The sequence below is a fragment of the Eumetopias jubatus genome, unplaced genomic scaffold, assembly GCF_037043125.1.
Source record: "Eumetopias jubatus isolate StellerSeaLion01/CBP00866 unplaced genomic scaffold, mEumJub1_p1.0 scaffold_7, whole genome shotgun sequence".
NCBI classification, from domain to species: Eukaryota; Metazoa; Chordata; class Mammalia; order Carnivora; family Otariidae; genus Eumetopias; species Eumetopias jubatus.
The window spans coordinates 145,587,134-145,609,962 of NW_028274813.1; the positions used below are offsets into that span (position 1 = coordinate 145,587,134).

The 22,829-nt window shown below is 40.4% G+C and overlaps 1 protein-coding gene across 5 annotated transcripts in view; it reads right to left on the bottom strand.

Moving 5' to 3' along the window:
• The window catches only part of HERC2 (HECT and RLD domain containing E3 ubiquitin protein ligase 2), a 253,596-nt gene that overhangs the window by 106,582 nt on the left and 124,185 nt on the right, over nt 1–22,829 (bottom strand). For 4 of the 5 annotated variants that reach the window (XM_088024974.1, XM_088024976.1, XM_028087265.2 and 1 more), the window contains exons 27-44: nt 22,386–22,600; nt 21,977–22,109; nt 21,750–21,877; nt 21,463–21,658; nt 18,969–19,102; nt 18,241–18,414; nt 18,026–18,162; nt 17,756–17,907; nt 16,825–17,016; nt 11,579–11,766; nt 10,260–10,452; nt 8,748–8,930; nt 6,644–6,825; nt 5,933–6,080; nt 5,658–5,854; nt 5,199–5,429; nt 4,185–4,323; nt 2,511–2,654 (exon numbers count right to left, since the gene is read on the bottom strand). In XM_088024974.1, the coding sequence (XP_087881100.1) occupies nt 2,511–2,654; nt 4,185–4,323; nt 5,199–5,429; nt 5,658–5,854; nt 5,933–6,080; nt 6,644–6,825; nt 8,748–8,930; nt 10,260–10,452; nt 11,579–11,766; nt 16,825–17,016; nt 17,756–17,907; nt 18,026–18,162; nt 18,241–18,414; nt 18,969–19,102; nt 21,463–21,658; nt 21,750–21,877; nt 21,977–22,109; nt 22,386–22,600 (3,066 nt within the window). The remainder of the gene's footprint in view (nt 1–2,510; nt 2,655–4,184; nt 4,324–5,198; nt 5,430–5,657; nt 5,855–5,932; nt 6,081–6,643; nt 6,826–8,747; nt 8,931–10,259; nt 10,453–11,578; nt 11,767–16,824; nt 17,017–17,755; nt 17,908–18,025; nt 18,163–18,240; nt 18,415–18,968; nt 19,103–21,462; nt 21,659–21,749; nt 21,878–21,976; nt 22,110–22,385; nt 22,601–22,829) is intronic. The other variant, XM_088024975.1, reaches the window with a different exon arrangement.

Genomic DNA, 22,829 nt, shown 5'->3' on the forward strand with positions numbered 1-22,829 from the left:
GATTTCTGCCTTTGGCCCAGTTCTTACACCTTCTCTTTCTTGGTGCACACTCACTGCTTCAGAAAGCCCCCCTTCTATGGACACTCCCAAGTTTGTATTTTTAGCGCTGGCTTTTCCTGCTAACCCTGTTCAGGCCATAAATTGACACCAATTCCAAATATGTTGTGTAGTCAGGGTAACATCTTTTTGTCTGTTTTAATCTGAGTAGCTTTGGGTGAAGCATTTAGCACTTCCTGTTTGCCCCAGGCCCACTGAGTCCCACTGCCTCAAGCCCACTCACCATTTGAGTTTGCTGGCTGGTTGGTGACAACTTCAACTAATCCTCTAGATCAGGGGTTGGAAAATCTTTCTCTTGAAGGAAGAGTAAACAATTCAAACTTACCAGCCACATGTCTATCACAGCTACTCAACTCTGCCACTGCAGAGTGAAAGCCACCTAAGATGACATGTAAACAAGCAGGCATGGCTGGGTTCCCATAAACTTTATAAAAACACGTGGCCATGGTAATTTGTCAAGCCCTGCTCTACACAGCTCTGTCTGGAGCCCCTACTCTGTTCCAAGCATGGGATAATAACCCTGATTCAGTGTCTTCAGAGCTACTCATCAGGGTGACCAGAGAACAGCCAATCCAATTCCCTGGGCTCTGGTTTCCTGATCTTCTACAATTGTGGATTATCTTTAAGGTCCCTACTGTCTAATACAGAATAAATCTACATTTTGATTAGATTTATCTTATACTCAGCACATTAAAATTAAATTCACAATACCCTCTTAGGATTAAGAAACAAAACAAAACACCCCAAACTCCACTGTACTTCCTAATTTTTGTCAAAGGCACACCCCTCTGCCCTCCCTGTAACTCAAGCTTGAAACATCAGCCATCTTTGACTTTTCACTGGTTTCCCATGTGGTTATTATCGAAAAGACTACACTGTTAGTGTCTACTGGAACCTTCTTTCCATTTTTCATGCCTTCCCCCAGAAGACACCTTATCACTTGACAAAAAAGCAATTCTCATTTCCATGGCCTTCGTTTTTCAAATACTCCTATACCTCACTAGAAGATTTATCATCCTGAATATCAGTCCTTACCATGTGGGTCCTCACTGCAAGCTCTAAATCAAAGTTTCACCCTCGTATTCAAGGCATTCTATCACATGAATTCAGCTGACCTCTCCAGCTTTTGGCCCACATTCATCAATAAACCCTGAGCTCCTTGCAAAGCGAAGTACTTCCACACTCACCCATATACTCACTGCTATGTTTGTGCCCCTACCGTCTCTTCCACCAGGACACAGCTTCCTCATCATGCTGTACCTAGGGTTTGCCACACCCTTCAAAAGCTGCCCTCCCCAGCCCTCAGCCACCAATGTCCCCAAGACACCTGTGGAACTGCAATTACACATTTCACAGGGCACTGGCCTCATACCCTGCACAGAGCCATCTGCATTCATTTTCTCTTCTCACTCTGACCCCAGAGAGTTTGGGATCATAAACAAGGACTACCTTGCTTCCCATAATACTTTAGCACATGTCTTTTAATAGTAGATAATCAAAAAAATATTTTATAACTTTGGGGGTTTTTCCTATTCTAAATGATATAAGGCTATTCTAGAAAACTGAATATAGGAAAGTATAAGGAAAATAAAGGCAGCTGAAATTCCACTGTCAAAATGTAGTAAGCAGATGAATCTATGGCATATCTACAAAGAGATATACATAGCAATGTGCTTTTTTATTTATTTTATCATTTTCACGTTCCCATGGCAATGAACATATATATGTATCATCATTGTGAATGATGCCATGGTATTCCACTGTGCAGATACACCACTCAATAATGGGCATTTAGGTGTCTCCAGTTTACAACCTAAAAACAATACCATTAAAGAAGCCATAACGAGCCTCTGTAAACACTTATCTTCATGCCTTTTCATGTGATAAATTCCCACAAGATGACTCACAGGTCAATGGAGAGATACAGAGAACAGAGAGATACAGATAATAGCTGTGTATGTGTGTGTGTGTATATGCATTTTAAAGGGTAACATTTCCTCAAATGCCCATTAGGTGGTTGTACCAACTTAAATTCCCACTAGCAATATGTTAAAGCAGTACTATTTTATATGTTTTATTTATAAACCCCCTGAGGGCCTTATTAAAATGCAAACTGATTTCTTAGGTCTGGGGTGCAGCCTGAGAGTCTGTGTGTCTAACTTGGTCCTATGTGCCATCAATGCTGCTGGTCCATGGGCCACACTTTAAATAACAAAACAGGAGAGCACTGTTTTTCCTCCCTTCCCACCAGATCCCCTCAATCTTTTGTCTTTTAAGACAACGACACTGTCATTTGCACTTCATCGATTACTGGCCAGGTTGCACATCTCTCTCATATATTTAGAAGCCATCTGTTTTCCCTTTTACAGACTATTTATTCATGTCTTTTGCCTGTTTTCTATGGGAGTACCTGCCTTCCTTACAGATCTATAAGAGCTTCCTTAAAAAGGTACCTGTATGAGCAGCTGTGACCTCCTGAACAGCTGGCTGAGACAAGATCTGCCTGAGCTGGTCCTGGTGGGAAAGCAGTGCACGGCCCGCCTTCAAAATGTACAGTTTTAACTGCTGGCACCTCAGCAGATCCAGGTCTACTTGTCCTGTGGGAGAAAAGGACTCAGCGGGAATGACACACCCTGCTTGCGCTCTTCTCACCAGCTGTATGGCCTTGGGGAAGGTGTTCTGCTTCCCGTACCAAAGTGCCATGGCTGCAAAGTGGCATAAACAATGCCCTGCCCTGTGGGAATTAGCTGGCCATGCCAAATACTGTCAGTAATGAAGGACTTGTCTTTCCCAGTGTTTTGACTAGTGCTTCTGGATAAGCATCCTCTACCTCCCCCAGGTCTTCCCCATTTCCTGCTCCCCTTGTAGCTACTTTCATGGGTTAGGGTGAGAATTAAATGGTTTAACACAGTTAGATCCATGTTAGTTATTATTAGTATAATCAAACGTTTCCCACATTGCTGAAATTTCAACTAGATACCTACGTCACAAACAAAATAGTTTCACCTTTTCTTGCCCAGACTCCTCCAAGACAGTTTTGTCGGATACTCACAACACACAGTTCTCTAACTCAACAAGATCATGGCACTTTCTGGAGTCTTATCTAAACAAATGACTGCAGTGGTGCCTGACAGCCGACTGAGGAGGAAACGAAGATAGCTGCCACAAAGATGCAGGTAGACCACAAGAACAGCTGGACTACAGTGGTGGCAACAGGATTCCAAGGCAGGATATGTTGGAGGCCATAGAAGGCAGCATAGCAATGCGGGATGGAACAGGATGGAGGAGCATCAAGCCTGACTGCCTGGCAAACAGGTTTATTCACTGTGATAGAAATGGGGACCAAAGGACAAGGTTAGTGGAATTCTGAACGTGCTGTGGTGTACATGCACGCGGCCCTCCAGCCAGAGATGTGAGCTGGATACCCAGAGCACCTTTAGGTGCTCACTATCATATACGCTACAGCAGCAATCACAGGAATAGGGAGAAATGGGTGAGAAAACTCAGTAAGAGCGGGCACAGTGAGCCAGAAGTTACGGAGAAAACCGTAAGAATTTCCAATATGCAAAGAATTAGTCAGGGAGAAGAACTCTCAAAGAACATGCAAGCGACAGTGTAAGGAAAATTAAGGGAGCACTATTTCAGACCAAAGGAAGGAAGGCACAGGTGACCTTGGTCTTAGCCCAACGTCCACAGATATGAAGTAAGTAAGGCAGGTCCAAACATGCAGACCTTACTGGGTCTGGTGGTGATGAGGCTAAGAGCAAAACTCCTAAAGGGCAATTGGGCCAAAGGGCCATGGCTGGGGGGTTAACAGGGAGGGAGAGAGAACACAGATTCCTCTTCAAAAAGCTTGTTCAGAATACATACTGGCACTGGAAAACAGGCTTGGGGGGAAGCCTGGGGCTCTTCAGGGGCCGCTCCCACCATGCTGTCATTCTTTATATTACACACTCTTATCACCACATTCAAGGTTTCATGCCCACAGTAACTTAACAAATGGTCAACCCACTGGAACCCAAAGACTTTGGCAGTGGCAGGAACTTGCTCTGACAAAATGACAAACATTGTCCTAACAATGCCAGTTAAGACTGTAGCTATTCCATCAAGAAGCACCATGTACTGACCTAAAAAACCCTGTTTAGGTGATTTCTTTACTTTATGCTTTTCCAATTTGCTTCCAGCGAGGTTTACCAACTGAGCCCAGACAGACAGCATCGGCTCTGTGAAGGGCAGGTTGGTGACACTGAATGCCACGGCAGGGAGCTAAAGCAAGAACACAGAAACCTTCAAAGTCTGTCCAATGAAATGAGCAAATGAAATGTTCTGAAAATTATCATAACCATGAATCTTAATTCTGAAATTATCACATATATCCATAAGTCTTCTTATACCTGAAAATAATCACTTTAAAAGATGACATTAAAGGCAAAATAGAGATTTATATGTATAGTAAACATAACTGATTTTTTCTTTTACAACTTGTCAACAATAATTACATCAGGGTGGTGATTATTATATTCTTAGGCATTTTCTATGTGTTTCAAATTTTCTACAACATGCATACCTTCATTTCTGTAATAATCAAAAACAGTATTTTACAGGAAGATAGTCTAATCACACTGAAGTAATATAAATCACTCACTTTCCCTGTACATCCCTAATTCACAGATTTAAGATGACAGTAGCCGCTAGTACATAAGTTATGTCACTCAACATAATTAATAAGCATTTTCTACATGATGAAAGGTCATTTTTTAAGGAATCATCTTTAGGTTTCTTTAAAAATTGAGTTGTTCAATAAAACATAAACTTCAAATTTTGCATTTTAAGATAATTAAAACTAACAAACACAGCTTCAAGTACCTTCTATGTTGCTAATGCCCTTTTATGTCTCTTGCAGCTAAAATAAGACATGAACTACTAATCCATGTAACAGCATGAGATAGGCCTTATTTATCACAGGGGCACAAAGCGAACAAGAGAAGATAGACAGATGGCTTTCCACAAGTTGCATAGCTTCCTAGATGGAAGACATGAACTATGAAAATCAAGTTCATTCCAGCACTGATGGTAGAACCCAGTTCTAGTATAAAACTCCTCTGCCTTATTACCAAGTAACTGAACACAAGTTCACCTACTGGTTTCAGCTGATTCAATGGGCAAACACGACACATCCGCATGTCTGAGAACTGTACAGTGATTCTGCCCTTTGGGGTGATGCGAGTCACTGTGCCTTCTCCAAACTCATCATGCATGACTTGTCCCCCGAGGCGCAGGCGACCATCGATGCCTCCGATCACAGCCAGGACTGCCATGAGGCCCCCCACCTCAGGGTTTTCAGAATCAGGAAAGTAGTCCTCTAACAGGGCCTAATGCAGACAAATAGCCAGATTGAAGAAGAGAGCCCAGGGTGCTGCCTGTTTCTTACACATTTACAGCTAAGCCAAGTTCATTTTTATACTAGTTTCTTCAATAGTTATTTCTAGTAAAATATATTTTAAAATGTCTTTAAACAAAATACATGTCACTTAAAAAGATAAAGTTTAAATTGACATTTTACAGAAAAAAATGATCAGATCTGAAAACACAGCACCCACCCCCTCTGACGGCTTTCCTGTGCAGCTGCGGGTGACGGAATGCAGCTGAGAGTTGATGTACTTGTTTATGAGTCCATTCCACTGACCCAAGGAGTGAAGTGTGCGGAGCAGCGCCACCACCTCTTCTGCCAGGGTGCTGCTATGGGTGGCAGTCAGGGAGGCCTGCGGGCGTGCCCTCCGCCGCCTCAGAGTAGATTCTGAAATAGACGTATGAGAGAGGAGCTACATGGTGCCCTGCTCACTTAACCAGGACACAAATAAGGAGAGCTGCCCACCTCTGAGGAATGGGATATCTGAAGAACAGGTGGTAAGCAAGCTGCCCAGGAAACCAAACAGCTTTTCCACAAGGCATTTCATATCCCTTGCCCTTTCGGTCTTGTCCCATGATGGAAGCACTGCTTGCAGTAAATGCACAGCTAAGATCTGATAAAAGACAATTTAAAATGGCAAACATTAAAGAAAACTACTGTGATTTTAGGTTAAGAAATAACAGATTTTTACTTTCTTTTTTTTGTTCCTATAATGCAATTAATTATGTGAAAATTCAGATATCCATTGTTTTACAACCAGATAATTACACCCAAGTTAATTAAAGATACAGATTATCAGGGGTTATAAAAAGGTACTTTACAGATGCGGGTATTTATTTCATTAAAAAGTAATTCTTTTCAGCTTAGTTCTTCTAAAGAGAATTATACTACAACTCCTATGAAGCCCGTAAGAGCAGATGGTAGGATTTATCACTTCAAAGACAAGTAAGTCAACTACAGTTTAGCAATTTAATCAATTTAAAATAATCAAAAACTTCAGCCCCTTGCACTAGAAAATCTACTTTGGGTTGGTTCCAGTTCTTTTCTACACTCATTATTGAGTACAGATACCTAATTATAATGACTAGGAGCACTGGTATCTTGATGCCACCTCTTAAGGGGGTCATACAGTCCCAAAACTCACACTGAGCAGGATCAGCCCAGCAGCACAATTACCTGCCGCTGCAGGGAGGCGGCGGTGAAAGGTGCATGTCCCTCCACGACCTTCATGAGCAGGGCAATCCACTGTGGGGAGCTGAGGGCAGCACACATGTGTGGCGTGAGCGCAATGCTCCGCACGAAGCCCAGCGTGCACCAGCTCCGGTGCTGCTCCCGGCACACCAGCCTGTTTGGGGAAGCTGCCAGAGTGAAACAAACTAGCTTGGCACCAAATTTCTAGAAATAAATACTCAGTAGAATCTACACTTTTAATTTACCTACCATATTATTTTCAAAAATAACCTACTTTACAAATATATTACAATTTCACTCATTCAAAGTGAGAGCAGTGACCCTGCAGTTAGCTCAAGGAACACTTTAAAACACTCTTAAAACCTTTAAAGTACATGAGTAACTCAAACCAGTTAAGAAGTTTCATGTATTTACTATTTCTAGACAGTAAGAAAATGACTCACTATTCAAATAGCAGTTACTAGTAAGAGTGCATCTTGTATATTTTTTATAACCTCATGTGTTTTAAATATTTCCCATGATCTTGTTTACATTTAATCTGCACCACAAATTTCCAATCCAAGTTTAAGAAGTCTGCATTAATAGAACAAGACTAGGAGGCTTTCGTGAGGTTTATCTAATTTGACTGACGCAACTGACCCTGTCTGCTCCTCCTGGCTTCCAGGTCTCCGCTCATGGGCACCCCAGGGCTTCCACTCTTTCCTGGCAGAGGCCCGCCTGCCAGGACCCAGCTCTCCTGCTCTCCAGGCTCCCAGGGGCACAGCCTTCAGACACATGTTAATGCCTGCCCTCAATCACACTCACACTCACAAACACATTGACTTTCACACAGTCACACCCTACCACAATCACACATGCTCATTCTCATAGTCACTGATACACTCACACACACTCATAATTATTCATAAACACACCCAGCTACTCACATACATTCACACTTACTTCCACTTCATGCTCACACCCGTAGTCTCAGTGACAAACTCTTCGCTCACTCACACTCAGACTCACTCACATACTCACAAGCACTCTCACACTTAAACACACACTCACTCCTCCCACTTCATCAACTCATTCTCTCCACTCTTAAACACATCCACATTCACACACAAACATTTCAATGGGTTGAACTGTATCCCCCAGAATTCGTGTTCACCCAAAAACCTCAGAATGTGACCTTATTTGGAAATAAATTCTTTGCAGATGTACTTAAGATAAGGATTGAGATGACACTGTACTGAGTCAGGGTGGACCTTAAATCCAATGAGTCTTTTAAGAGGCAGAAAAGAACGCAAAGAGACACATGGCAGTCCTTTGTGCGAAAATGAGGCAGAGCCTGGAGTGCTGTGGCCTCAAGCCAAGACAGCCTGGAGCTACCAGAAGCTGGAACAGACAAGAAAGGATCCTCTCCTGAAGTCTCTGCAGGGAACGCAGCCCTGCCAAAACCTTGATTTTGGACTTCTGGTCTCCAAAAATATGAGGTTCCATAATTGTTAAGGGCTGAACTGTATCTTCCCCCTCCAAAAGCAGTATGTTGAAGTCCTAACCCCTTGTATCTCAGAATGTGACTTATTTGGAAATGAGGCCATGGAAGATGTAATCTGTTTAGAAGAGGTTAAACTAGATTAGGGTTGGTCCCTAATCCAATTATGACTAGTGTCCTTATAAAAGGTGAGATTTGGGGACACACACACACACACACACACACACACACACACACACACACACGTGAAGATGACGGCAATAATCTACAACAAAGGAATGCCAAAGATGGCCAGCAAACTACCCCAAGTTAGGGGAGAGGCCTGGAACAGATCCTTCCCTCACAGCTCTCAGAAGGAACCAGCCCTGCTGACACCTTGATCTTGAACTGCTAGCCTCCAGAACAGGGAGGAAAAAAACTTAGGCCACCCAGGTGTATGGTAGTTTCATGTGGCAGCCCAAGCAAACCAACCAAATTTGCAGTAAGTTGTTCTGACTGCCCTAGGACATTAATACACATGCAGACTCATACACATACACACACCCAGACACACACACACCAAATTCATAGCCCCAGTACTCTGTAGGCCCACAACTATTCATTGCATACATGTCTTGTCCGTCGTTCCACTTTCCACTAACATTCGCAGCAGTCCACACAGGGTCTTGGTGGCTTCACTCTGCATGATTTCAGCATGGACTCCAGCAGAGAGACAAAGAGTTTGCAATAAATTAACAGTACTGGTAAGCATCATTGCAGTGGGATGAATATTCCTTTCAATTTGTTCAGCTTCTGGAAAAAAAGTATCAAAATAAGAACCTATACTTCCAAATAGAAGTGGAAAATGTCCCTGCATGTAATTTAAGGGATTTTAATAACCCAGTCTTTTAAGGAATTTCATATCACAATTTTTACTGTGGAAAGGAAAATAGCTCTTTATAAGAAAAGATGGAATTCACAATGCACTAAATACCCTAATCACCTCTGTCCCCACTTTCCTCAAAGAAAATAAGCCTTCTAAATTAGAGTTTACTTTTTTAAAACAATCTCTGCACATAGCTCAGAAGCACTAAAACAATCTCAAGGATTTACTCTTTTAGAAAGACAACTTTCCAAATGTCAAGAGCTGCTTGCTGATAAGCTAACTATGCCTTGGATGAAGATGGAAGTGCCTGTGCCATGAAGGGGAACCAGAGGCTCGTGTGAACCAAGGCACTGACTTTCTGACAAGGAGGCATGTAACAGCAGAACCACAGTTCTTACCCTGACTTCTCTGAGTGAAAACAAAACCAGCCCTGACCATCTATGTGCGACTCCAGGTTTCACATGTGGTACTCCCAACAGCCCCAAAAGGCAGGCATCATCTGTTCACATCTGAGGGGGCCTGCACCCTCACAAGCGACATGGATGGAACACAACCTTTTCCACTCTCCACACCACCCATTCTCTACGGAGCTCAGCCTCTCAGGTTTCCTCGCCTGACCATACAAACCACTTCCAAAGCCTGACCATGCAGTGCATACAGCCATCACCTGAGCCCCAAGAATCAGCCCTAGCCTCCTGGACAGTCTCACCGAGACCAGCTGTGGGAAGCTTCATTCATACATCCCAATGTCTGTTGGACACATCTAAAAATGTCATGAAGTCCTCCTCCCACAACCTTGGATCTCCTTAGATAGGATTTAACTTTCTGGGTTCACTCCAAATTCTCACCTCTGGTTTCTTTAAGGCAATACAGTAGTGACTAATCCACATTATTCCTAGTCCACCAGGCACTGGCTCACTACCTCACACACAGGCTCAGAGCCAACCAAGAAGGTCCACCAGAGGTAAAGAGAGAGCAAGCCCTGCACTGCCAAACCCTACTGCACTGTCCCCAAAGGGAGCAAGAGAGTCAAATCCAGCTAGGTTGCCAGTTACCAGAGCCATGCTTTTAATTCCTGCGTAAGAATCACCTGGAACTTATTTAAACTGAACCTTCAGGGGCAAGTCCAAAACTACAGACCACGGTCCACAGCTGAGTCCTGACACTGTTCTCATTCCCAGATGAAAAGGATGGCCAGCTGCCATTAGCACACAGCTTGCCAGGTTGCCCCACACTAAACAGCCCCAAACACCGACCAGAGTCATCCTCTGTGTCCGAGTCCTCTGCTGAGGGCTGTGTGGAGGCCGGCAGCTCTGCCAACTTGAGGTCATACTTCCCCTCCTTCCCCATCCTGTAGGAGTTGGTGCTGCCCGTGTCCCACTGGACCCTGATCCATCCGTCCTCTCCCAGTTCACCAATCACACGGCCAAGACCAGGAGGAGGTCCATCCTGAGGAAGCCAAAACAAAGATCAGTTAAGAAGGTATATGCCTGTTCTGTCACACAAATGAAGCCTGTAAGGACTGCTATGTTACTCTGCACAGACTCTGTGCCCACAGACTGCTCCAAACCCACCTGCGACATGCACAGCTCACACATCATTACCTTAAATCAAACATCAGGAAATAACTTGCTTATGCTCCTTTACCAAAGAGTTAAGTAGGAAAAGTATCACTCAATTACCACCCTCCCTAAACCAATGCAGAGATGAGGCTTTCCCCAGTCTAGTCCTGGTGCCCTGTTCCTTGGCTCCTTCAATCTCCCACAGGGCTTCGAAAGACCTGAAACCTGAAACAGGCACCTGCATCTCCTCATTTCCTCTTATTCTTCAGTTTCCCTCTAGAACCTAAAGTGGAAACTCCGTCTCTCATTTCTATGAGTTAAAGCTGTTTTCAGGATGCTGCTACCTGTTCCAGGACACTTCTGAGATGACTCTGATGAGGCCCATGCTTAAAAATGAGGTTGAGAAAACCAAGAGATGACAAGAATACTACCACACTGTAGGAAGGTGAGCACTGTCCTTCGCTAGTGACTACAGTAATGACAGAGATACCAGCCCCCACGATCTCTACCTCGTGAGCCCTGACAGAGCTTGGGAGTGGTGTGCTACAAGGACAAACAGAAATGGCCACTGCCCAACTGGCACACCTAAAACTGCAAGGTTGGGGCACTTAATGGGCACATGACCATCAGCTCCCAGAGGCAGCACCTGGGTTTTCCTGCCTCACAGTGTTCAGGACACTATTACTAAGATGCGGTTTGCTCTCTCCTGTTTACTCTTGCTCCTACTCTGGGCTGCCCCTCAAACTGAGCCCATGCCAAGGAGTTTTCTGAAAACAGCTGTCACCCTTTGAAGACCTGATCCTACTTGAGATGTCCCTACACCCACTGTTTCTATTTGTTTTGACTCCATTCACCTGCCCAGGAACTAACTACATCACCAACTACATCATCTGTCAATTGCATAGGCCCTAAGTTAAGGTAGTTATTTATTCCAATTTCCACCCACTAATAACATGCAAGTAAAGATGGTAACTAATGTGTGGCTAACGTGTTTCAAAATCAAATCTAAGTACCTGATCACCCCATTTCCAATCAACACCTCTCATGACCCTGGTTCCAATCTTCATCATGGCAGCCAGTTCTGGCCCTGAAACTGGAAGCTGCACCGGAGCCGTTTCCTTCCTTGTCTCTTCCAAAACTGTAGCAGAAGCTCCTCGGGCAGAAGCATTCAAATCCTCTTCAACATTATCACAACTAGGACCTATCAGAGCATCAAATGCAGCAGCTGAACTAATAAGTAGTTACAACTTCCTAATCTTAATACACTTTTTCAAAACTTAGTAAGTACTGATGAAGATAATTTTGAAGATTCTATAGTGTATACTGTATTATCTTTTCAATACAATAAATATCATTAAAGATTTATTGATGAGAATTTAAAATGGTAAAGGGAGAACCAAGTATAGAAATATGTATCAGAAGATATAAAAGATATAAAATGAGCAACAGAGACATTTACTCTACTTCTAGAAATTATGCCCCCCTCCAAAAAGAAAAGCAAAATGATTAAGTTAGAAAAACACTCATCACATATTCTTACTAGAATAGAAAAACAAAAGATAACCACATAAATGTCTAACAATGAGAAACTAACCAACTTTAATTATGGTACCATGCAGAAAAGAGCTAAGAACAGCAGGCCTGATACTGCTGTCCTTAGGAAGGGCTGCTTGCAAGGCAGCCCTCAGCTGGTGTCTGGGAACCTGGATTTCAGGAGGGCTCCTACCCTTCCCTAACTGGTAAGAGGCCTCTCTGTGCCTAAACTGTTTGCAAAATGTGGTCTCTGCTGAAACCTGCTTCCTTCTGGGGGTCTAGAACTTGCATATGTGCCAAGCCCCAGTGCAAACTCTCTGAACTTTCCAGGTAGACAACATTTCACACATGTAGTCACAACTCTTTGCTGAGAGAATTAAGTTCATCCTGTGTGACTCCACTAGGAGAGGACTCATGTCAGTTTCTCCCAGACATTTCCCATGTGCCCTTCCCTTCAGTGATTTTGCTTTCTAGTCTTTCACTATAGTGAATCTTAGCCCTCAGTGTGACTATATACCAAGTCTGGTGAGGCCTCCTCACAAATTACTGAATCTGGGAGTGGTCTTAGGGACCCTGGCACAGGAATGGCAGCAGTAGGATTCTCTAGAACAACCCTAACTTGCTGAAATATTGCAAAAGGACTGTTTGGTAAAAGGAAGAATGAAGGGGTGGAGCATGATGAATATTTGGTCCCTGATTGCTGCGAAATCGTCCACAGTATAAAACAGAAGTTGAGCTATCAGCTACAAGAAGTAAAATTTAGGGCGCCTGGGTGGCTCAGCTGGTTAAGTGACGGCCTTCAGCTCAGGTCATGATCCTGGACTCCCGGGACCAAGTCCCACATCGGGCTCCCTGCTCAATGGGGAGTCTGCTTCACCCTCTGACTGTCTCCCCTCTCATGCTCTTTCTCACTCTCTCTAAAATAAATAAATAAAATCTTCAAAAAGAAAAAAGAAGTAAAATTTAGAAACAGATTTTAAAATAGTAAATTTAACCCTATGAGTCAGCATGCTGGATCCCCTTGGCTGCTTTTGGCTTTGCTGGCTAATGTGAGGGGGAAGAAAACACAGCCCTAGTAACTCCTTCAGTCTTTGTTTGCTCCTCCAAGGGGGAGGAAAAGGTGCCCAAACATTTCCAAAGGTGGACCTGGGTGCGTCAAAAATGTACAAAGTTAATGATCCTCTCTCCTCCAAAATGGAGAAAAAAAGGTTATTCAATTCCCAGGGCTGGAGCAAAGCTTTAGATAAAGTAAAGCTTTTCCCCAGTTTTAGTGGGGCAAAAAATATTCTTTTCTTCAGCCCAACCCAGTGGTGCCTCAGTGAGGCCCTAAGAAGGGCAGAGGTTGCATTCCAGCTAGGATCTCCCCTGGCAGCTATAATGTTAACCCTGCAAATGCCAAATTTACTGCAAAGGGTTTGAATACATTTGCAATAAGGAAAAAGGGGATCTTTTTTTCAAGTGGTTTTGTATTTTGTGGCTCTTGTATCTGGATGCATACATAAAATTAATATAAAATATTATAATGTTTATAATTTCTTATATGAAAGAAAAATAACCCTGATCAAGGCAAGTGGTAAATACAGATATGTATTTATGGGACATGATTCCATTGCTTTCTGCAGCCAGTAGGCAGGTTCAAATTTAAACTCTAAACAAAAACCCCCGTAATTAATGATTTGTGCTATGACTTTTACCTACTGTATTCTCTGGGGAAAAAAGGGAGATGACATAAAAAGAGAGGCAATTTCTAGATGGAAACACCTTTTTGAGGTTATTTTTTTAAAAGTATTTTTTAATTGTTAAGGAGGTCTTAAGAAATCAGATGTCTGACTCACAGAGGCTGATTGTTTTCTAGCCTAATGCATATTTTTGAATGGGTCATGTGGACACAAAGATTGACAAGATCAAGGAGCTTAGGAAAGCCTTGCTTTTTTGCTTGGACTTGAACACTAGCCTTGCAGTATCTCAGATTCCAGGCAAAGAACATCATAAACCAATCAGATCTAACAGACATATATACATAGAACTCAAAAAGAGGAGGATACACAATCTTCTCAAGGGTACATGGAACATTCTCCAGGATAGATCACATGCTAGACCATAAAACAAGTCTCAATAAATTGAAATAGAGTATAATCATAAAAATTATGTTCTCTGACAACAGAATGAAACAAGAAATTAATAACAGAAGGAAAACTAGAAATTTCACAAGTATATGGAAATTAAATAACATACACTTAATCACCCAAAGGGAAAAATTAAATCACAAGAGAAATTTTAAAATACTTTGAGACAAATGAAAACAAAAGCACAACATACCAAAATTTATGGGATGCAGAAAAGGCAGTGCTAAGGTGGAAATTTATATCTATAAATGCATACATTAAAAAAAGAAGAAAAATCTCAAATCAGTAACTTAACTCTACACCTGGAGGAACTAGAAAAATAAGACTACAATAAAGCCAAAGTTAGTAGGAAGAAAGAAAGAATAAAGACTAGAGCAGAGAGAGAGAATTAAAAACAACAACAACAACAACAGAATCAACAAAATCAAAAGTTGGTTTTTTGGAAAATACCAACAAAATTGACAAACTTTAAGTAGATTAACTAAGAAAAAAAGAGATGATGCCAATAACTAAAACCAGAAATGAAACTGGGGACATTACTACTGATTCTACAGAAATAAAAAGAACTGTAAGAAAGTATTATGAACAACTATACACTAACACATTAGCTAACCTAGATGAAATGGATAAATTCTTAGAAACACAAATTATCTGAACTGACTCAAGAAGAAATAGAAAATGTGAATAGACCTACAATAAGCAAAGATACTGAATCAGTAATCAAACCTCCCAACAAAGAAAAATCCAGAACCAGATGGCTTAACTGGTGAATTCTACCAAACATTTAAAGAAAAGTTAATACCAGTTCTCTAACTCTTCCAAAAATAGGATAGAAGGCAACATTTTCTCACTCTATGAGGCCAGCATTATGCTGATTAACAATAAAACTATAAAATACTGCTCAAAGAAATGAAAGAAGACCTAAATAAATATAAAGCCATCACACGTTCATGGAAAGAAAGACTTAATATCTGTTAAGATAGGAATACTCCCCAACACAATCTACAGATTCAATACAAACTCTAGGAAATCCCAACAGCTACTTTTTGCAGACATGGAAAATCCAGCCCTGAAATTCATACAGAAATCCTAAGGACCCAAAATAGCCAAAATAATCTTGAGGAAAAAAACAAAGTTGGAAAACTCACTTTTTGATTTCAAAACTTACCACAAAGCTAGTGTTCACAACAATGTGGTACTGGCATAATGACAGACCAACAAAATAGAGTCTAGAAATAAACCAAAAAATGTATAGTCAAAAGATTTTTGACAAAGGGCCAAGACCTTGGGAAAAGAAGAGTCTTTTCAACAAATGATACTAGGACAGCTGGATAACCAAAAGAAATAAAAGGAGTCCTTACCTCACACCATATTAAAAATTGCCTAGAAATGGACTAAAGACTACAAGAACTAAGACTATATAAACTTAAAAAAAGAAAACGCAGTGAGCAATCCTCGTGACCTGGGTTTAGCAATGATTTCTTGAACATGACATCAAAAGCACAAGCAACAAAAGAAAAATAGATAAATTGGACTTCACCAAAATTTAAAACTTCTATGCATCAAAGTAAAACACAACCCACAGAATGGGAGGAAATATCTTCAAATCATGTAATTGATAATGGTCTAGTATCCAGAACATGTAAAGGACTCCTACAACTCAACAACACTAAGACAAATAACCTAATTTAAAAATGGGCAAAGGTTTTGAAGAAATTTCTCTGAAAGATATACAAATGGCCAACAAGCACGTGTAAAGATGTTCAATGTCCTCACATTAGCAAAATGTACATTAAACCACAATGAGAAACCACTTCACACCAACTGGAATGACTGCAATCCACCCCCCCCCCCGCCACCCCCCGCCCACCATCCCCCAAAAGGAAAATAACTGGTATTGGTGAGGAGCAGAGAAACTGGAACCCTTTTCCATTGCTGGGGGAAATAGAAAATGTTGCAGTGCTATGGAAAAGACTGGTGGTCCTTAGCATGCTACACATAGGATTACCATATGACTCTGCACTTCCACTCCTAGATATATAACAAAAGAATTAGAAACAGGTGTTCAAACAAAAACTTGTACACAAATGTTCCTAGCAGCACTACTCACAATGGCCAAAAGATAGAAACAAGCCAAATGTCCAACTATGCATGAAAGGTTAAATGAAATGTAGTATATGCATACAATATAATGTTTTTTAGCCATAAAAAGGAATGAAGTACTGATACATGCTAAGTGAAATAAGCCAGATACAAAAGGCTAAAAATTGTATTTCATTTATATGAAATATCCAGAATAGGAAAATCCAGAGATAAAAAGCAGATTTGTTGTTGCCAAAAGGGGGAGTGGGAAATCAGAATCACCACTAAATGGGTATGGCTTTCCATTTGGAGTGACAAAAAAGTTAGGGAACTAGATAGTAGTAATGTTTGTACATTATAGATGTGCTTAATGCTACTGAATGATAAAGTTGTTAAAAGGGTAAATTTTATGTTATTTTTATCTTACAATTAAAAAAAAGTTTACAAAGAGAGAGAAAGAAGACATAAAGGCAAAATCCTGACATTTTCATGAATGACTTAAGGCAGTGCCAACCTACCAATAAGCCGAAGTGCTGTCTGTGTGAGGGCGAGTGTGCCAGAGTTCAGCAGGAGGTTCAGGTTGTTTGCACCATGCTGCAGGGTAAGCATACTGAGCATGACCAGGAGAAAGCGAGCTTGTGGGGTCGTCCCCAGGCTTGGTCCTGAAGGATTCTCATTGGTAATGGTTTGTAGGGGGACAGGCTGGATACCTAAAAGGCATTGGCACCCACATAAATTTCTTGTGTGTGGATATAAAAACATACATGATGCAAAAAGCAGTAGCAATTTTTAAAAATTTCTGTTTTTCAGTGGGTTTCCAAAGTGTATGGACATCAGGCAGCTGTGCATTACTTTGCAATAATCCTACCACCATCAATCCACATATAGCCATTTCCAATTGTCTGCAAAACTTATCACACTGCTCCTCTAAATGTCCCTGATGGCTTACTCATTTCATTTCAAATACAGCAGTCATATTTCACTTGTCTTCCACAAGACCAATCCTAGCATTTCTCTGTAGGTACTCAAACTATCCAAGAAATTAAGAATTAATATAGGATATACAATTTAGGACATATGGTATCAATGATACACATGAAAATGTTAAAATGTAAAAGTTTAATATCACAATACTACAAAATTGTATCTTCCGAATTTTGAAAGTTTTGTTTAAAATTTGAGAAAGCTTAAAGCAGCTTAGAATATTATTCTAATGTACCCCTGAAACAAATATACTATATATTAACTAAATTGATTAAATAAAAAAATTTTTAAAGATTATTCTAATGTAAAAAGTTATTAAAGTCTTCTCAAAGAGCAAAAATCAGCATTTGCAAGGTTCTACAACATATAATTAAGAGCCAAACTATAAAATAACGCTAATGTGATCACTGACATTACTTCAACAGCAATCTTAATACAGCCTTTTAAGCATTTTTTTTAACTCACCAAGCTCTTTAAATTTGGCATTTGCATCCATCAAAACATTTCGAATATTCTGAACAGCCCAAGCATACAGCTTGCCAAAAGTTACTTCCAGTAGCATCCGATTAAAAGGTGGGATCAAATCAACATCCTTTAAACAATCTGTAAGAGGTTCCCTTTCAAACAAAGTTAAAGAATATTACTTAGAATACTGCCAGACTTTCAACTTCAATAGAATAATGCTTTGTTGCCACAGTTTCCCTTAATTAAGAAACAAATGTTATGAAGTTTTACCCTATATCAATCCCCTCAGGAATAAGTCTTTGCCATCCACAGAACATAGCATACTGTACAGATGGAAGTAAGAAATTTTTGGTTGCCAGTTTTAAAATTGTATCTATCCCTTCCAGACGAACCTCTGCTCTCTCCAACTGCAAAATATGAATGCATACAGTTAAGTGTTGTGTATATTATCCTATGCAGAGAAGAACGTTCTTAGCAAATTTTACCTGTTTTAATAGGCACTTTCTCATTTTTTCCACATCCACTGGCTCTTCCTTAAGGGCAAATTCAGCAATTGTGCTGAGGAGTGCAGACTGTGGATAAAGACCCTGAACATTCTGCTTCAACCATTTGTATTTGTGAACACCTGTAACTGTACTCAACAGTGGCTGCCATTTATCCTGACAAAGGAAAACCATTTTCACCATTAGTTTACCTTATTGATATTAATATGCACTCTAAAACACTTATACAAATAAAATATAAATAAATGCAAATAGGTTGAAATTGCTACAATACTTTAAGTTTAGCGAGTATGGCAAAAATAGCTATGCCATAAATAGACTTATAAATGAATTTATAATCTCTATACTTATGTACCTTGGCACAGACAAACATGGCATACAAAGTTAAATTATCATCGATATTAATAGCCTAAGACACCAGGACAGTTTCTGCAGCAAAGTATACATACATTCAATGAATGAATGGTAAATGAATAATGATACAATGTACCACTAAACATAAAAGGGAACACTTTCCCAGCTATCAATCTGACCAGGACACCATAAATCAAGTGCGCTAAGTGTGACTTGGAATGTCACCCATACTCTCAGTAACCCACTACACTCTCTATCCTATAGATAATCAAGGACAAAGTGACAATACTATGAGTTCCTTTGCTATGTGCTTTGTTTCTATTCAGCCAGCCTCAAAATCACAGAAAATACTTCACCTTAGGTGATTTAATTGTAATGGGTCTTTTGTCCACATTTATAGGACTGTGAGGCAAAATGCATGCTTCTTCTAAATCACTCTCTTCATTTCCAATTTTTTCTTCATCATCAGTAGATTCTGGCTTCTTAGGAACTATGATTAAAATTATCATTCATTATAAAAATCATTTACTTAAACATAATTTTAAATTAAGATATATTAAATATGTACCAAGGCAAAGGACCTGAATATTTTACTCAAACAAATATGTAAATATCACTGTCATCTGAAATGCTCAAACAACAAAAAGTAAAAACCATCATGATTATTTTCACATGACATTCAATAATAACACTCTGCCACTTCACATCATGAACAGAAAGGCAGTGAGAGTGCAATGATGCGGCAGATCCTACAGAAAGGGAAGCCCGGGAGTCAGCAAACATTTTCGTAAAGGGCCAGATGGTGAATATTTTAGTCTTTGCCGGCTATTCAGTCTATTGCAAATACTCAATTCTGTTGTTGCAGAATGAAAAGCAGCTAACTTTATTTATGGTTGCTGGAATTTAAACTTCATATAATTTCCATGTGTCCAACATATTATTCTTTTGATTTTTTTAAAAAGTCTTAAAATGCAAAACTGGTCTTAGCAGTAGACAGCAGACAGTGGCAGTAGACAGCAAGCAGCAGGCTGCATTTGTCCCCAGACCACAGCTTGCCCACTCTGGACCAGTTCAATGAATGTGTCACCATGGTGTAAGTGAATTAACTGGATGCCTTTTACTATGTTAGTCTCTTTAATTAGGGAAATTTCTATTGAATTTGCAATGTGATACACACTGTTGCTTCCATATTTTTGCTCCCTTTCAAGATGTTTAATCTATTTCTTCTCAGCATATAATAAGCAACATAATTAATAATACACCTGGGCAGTAGAACACTAACACAGCACATCTGGGTTGCCCAAACCCTGCAAATTCCCAAGAAAGACTGCTCCTTCAGCACTTCGCCAACTCCTGTGAACTGAGTTCTGAGTCCTTGGCATGTTCTGCCTGAGAAGAGTGTTTCTGTATGCCTGAGGTCTGGGGCCATGTTTTCCAGTTTGACTAGATAGTTTATGCCAACAATGGGACTTCTGGTTCTCACCTGTTCCCACTGTGGAGGCTGGAGTCTTAAGTAACTGAGAGCAACCATTCAGGTGAGCATCCCTGGCTGACAGCCCTTCACACATGTTGTCTCTCACTGCTAAGAGGACTAAGCATGGCTCTGTGCAGCTCCACTGGAAGCTTAGGCCCAGTTTCCTTTGGATTTCCCTCAATGCACCTTTCCTTTTACTAATTCTAACTTGTATCCTTTCACAATAATAAACGTAACTCGGAATATAACAGCTCTTCTGAGTCCTATGGAGCCATACCAGTGAATCATCAGGTGCTCTTGGTGACCTTAACACAGCACCAGTAATATCATCATCTATAAGTTGCTTAAATTTTCTTTAAAAAAAAAAAAAAAAACAGCTTCAAACTTCACACACAACTAAATAATTTAAACCCCAAACAAGAAACTTTAAGAGGTGACAATGAGGGCTCAGATTCCGTGGAGGTGACGGCTGGGTGGTGAGGACATCATTCTCCCTCAAGCTGAGATGGCAGTCTCCCAAGCCTGTGCCTCTGCTGCGAGGATCTCAGAAGCATTCCTACCATGATTTCCTGACCTAGAGCATCTCTAGGATTTAGGCAAATTGTTGTTGCTTAAGAGTCTGCTCAAGAACAATCAATTCAGGAGGGCTTCTAACACAACTTAATCTTTCCTGACATCATTGTTCATAATGTCCATCCAAAATTCAGTAATTAAAAAAAAGTCAGTAATTAATATTGTTTAATAAGCTGATCTGTTAATAAATCAGTATAATTCATAAGAATACAATCAGAAATTTCTGTAAACATGTTTATAATCACAATTAACCAAATTCCAGTCTTTTATGTACTTATACTCAAATTCTGGCTATTTAATGCAAAAAGTCTTTTCCGTAATATCCCAACTGTTTAGCTGCTTCCTAAAAATATTAGTAACTCTTCTAGCTACTTTTATAACAATTCCTCATGTATCAGAATACTCAATATTTCCAAAGAAAAACATTTCTTTACAAGAATGGCAAAATTAACTGCAAAATTAAATGTTTCCATACATCTCATTTACCAGGATAAGTGATTAAAAAAAAATATTTCCTTTTCCCCATCAATTTAATAAAGAGTATAGTTTACCTTTTGCAGTATCAGCTTACTAGTACCAAATCATAACACCCTCAATCTCAAAGTTGCATCATTATCTGATGTCTTGGAAAAATAAGCAGGATCTGTATATTTAATCATAAATACACATAACAAATATCATGGCAGTTGTGGAAATCCACATGTACTGACCAGTAGTGAACAGCTTCACTCAAATCACAGACTCAATCATATGGGGGCAAAGCACACACTTTGACAACACTTTCCTACCTTTCACGTTCTTACCTCTCTTTTTCCTTCGTTCTCGAATTATCTTCTGAGCTATCCTCCTCCAACGGGGCAAAGAACTTAACAGTTTAAACTTGGACATTATAGAGAGATCATTACAAACTGCAGGTCTTAGTTCATTAAAGAGGAATCTCAAACGTTCGATGACTGGAGCGCAGACTTCCTTGTAAGAACGACCCTGTTCTTGATGTGTCTACAAAGTTAAATATGAAAAGACAATTAACAACAAATATTTTACCAACTGTCTGCAAAGCACACAAGAAAAAGAATAAAAATGTACTTACTTTAATGAGTGAGCATTTTGCCTGGTAGACAACTCTACAAACATCCACTACTGATTTAGGTAATGTTCTGTGCTTTACTTGCTCAATACCAAGTGCTCCTGCATGAACTAAAGATAATGCCACGTGACCTGTAAAAGACATTTTAAAAAGGGGGCAGGGTAAGAATGAATGCATATTACATTCAGTCAAAAAATGTAATAGTATAGCTAAAATATCAAGTTTCCTACCTAAATCTTCATGCTTTAAAAGGCAACATAACAGTAAGCGGCCAACCTCTTCCACAGGATGCTCAGGAGGAAATGTGATTGGTGTGGTCAAGTGGCACTGCCTACAGTACCTTTCTATTTGACACAGAAAGTCCTGTAACAGAAACAGCTGGAGGTAACTTCAAAGCCACATGAAACACCATCATGAATTCCAAACTACATGCCACAATTTCTGATGCACTTGCAATCACCAATGCTTCTAAAACATCACTGGCATATTGCACCGAACCAGCCTCTTACCTCAAAACCAGCCCCACAAATAATATGTAAATAAAGTCTGTGCTAAGCCAATCAAAGAGCGTGAAGGTGTTCGCACCTCAAAGTCCTAAGGCAAACCAAAGGACACTAAGTGTGGGAAGGCCTCACTCACCTTCACATTGTGATCCTGGATGTTATTATCAGCAATAGCTTGCAGGAATGCCTGGGAATGGTCGCCCAGGGCCCGTCTGTGGGAGCAGAGTCGGGACTTGCTGGCAGGAGTGCCCCCAGGAGAGCTACAATGGTCCTCATCTTTCTCCTCATTGTAGCTATAGTGGATCTGGCTGGTCTGCAGGCCTCCAGAGAAGATGGATGACTGAAGCCACTCTAGAAAGTGCATATGCAAATATTAAGAAGAAACTTGAGTGCACTATTCAGAAATAAATATTGAAATAAAAGATAAAGAACCGAACAGCTGATTTACAAGGAGAAATTTAGCATCATTCATGTTAAAGAGTCACATCTAACATATTTACAGAGGCTGGCTTATAATTCCTATATCTACAGGAAAACAGGTAACACTTCTGGTTTTTTGGGGTTTTTTTTTTTAAGATTT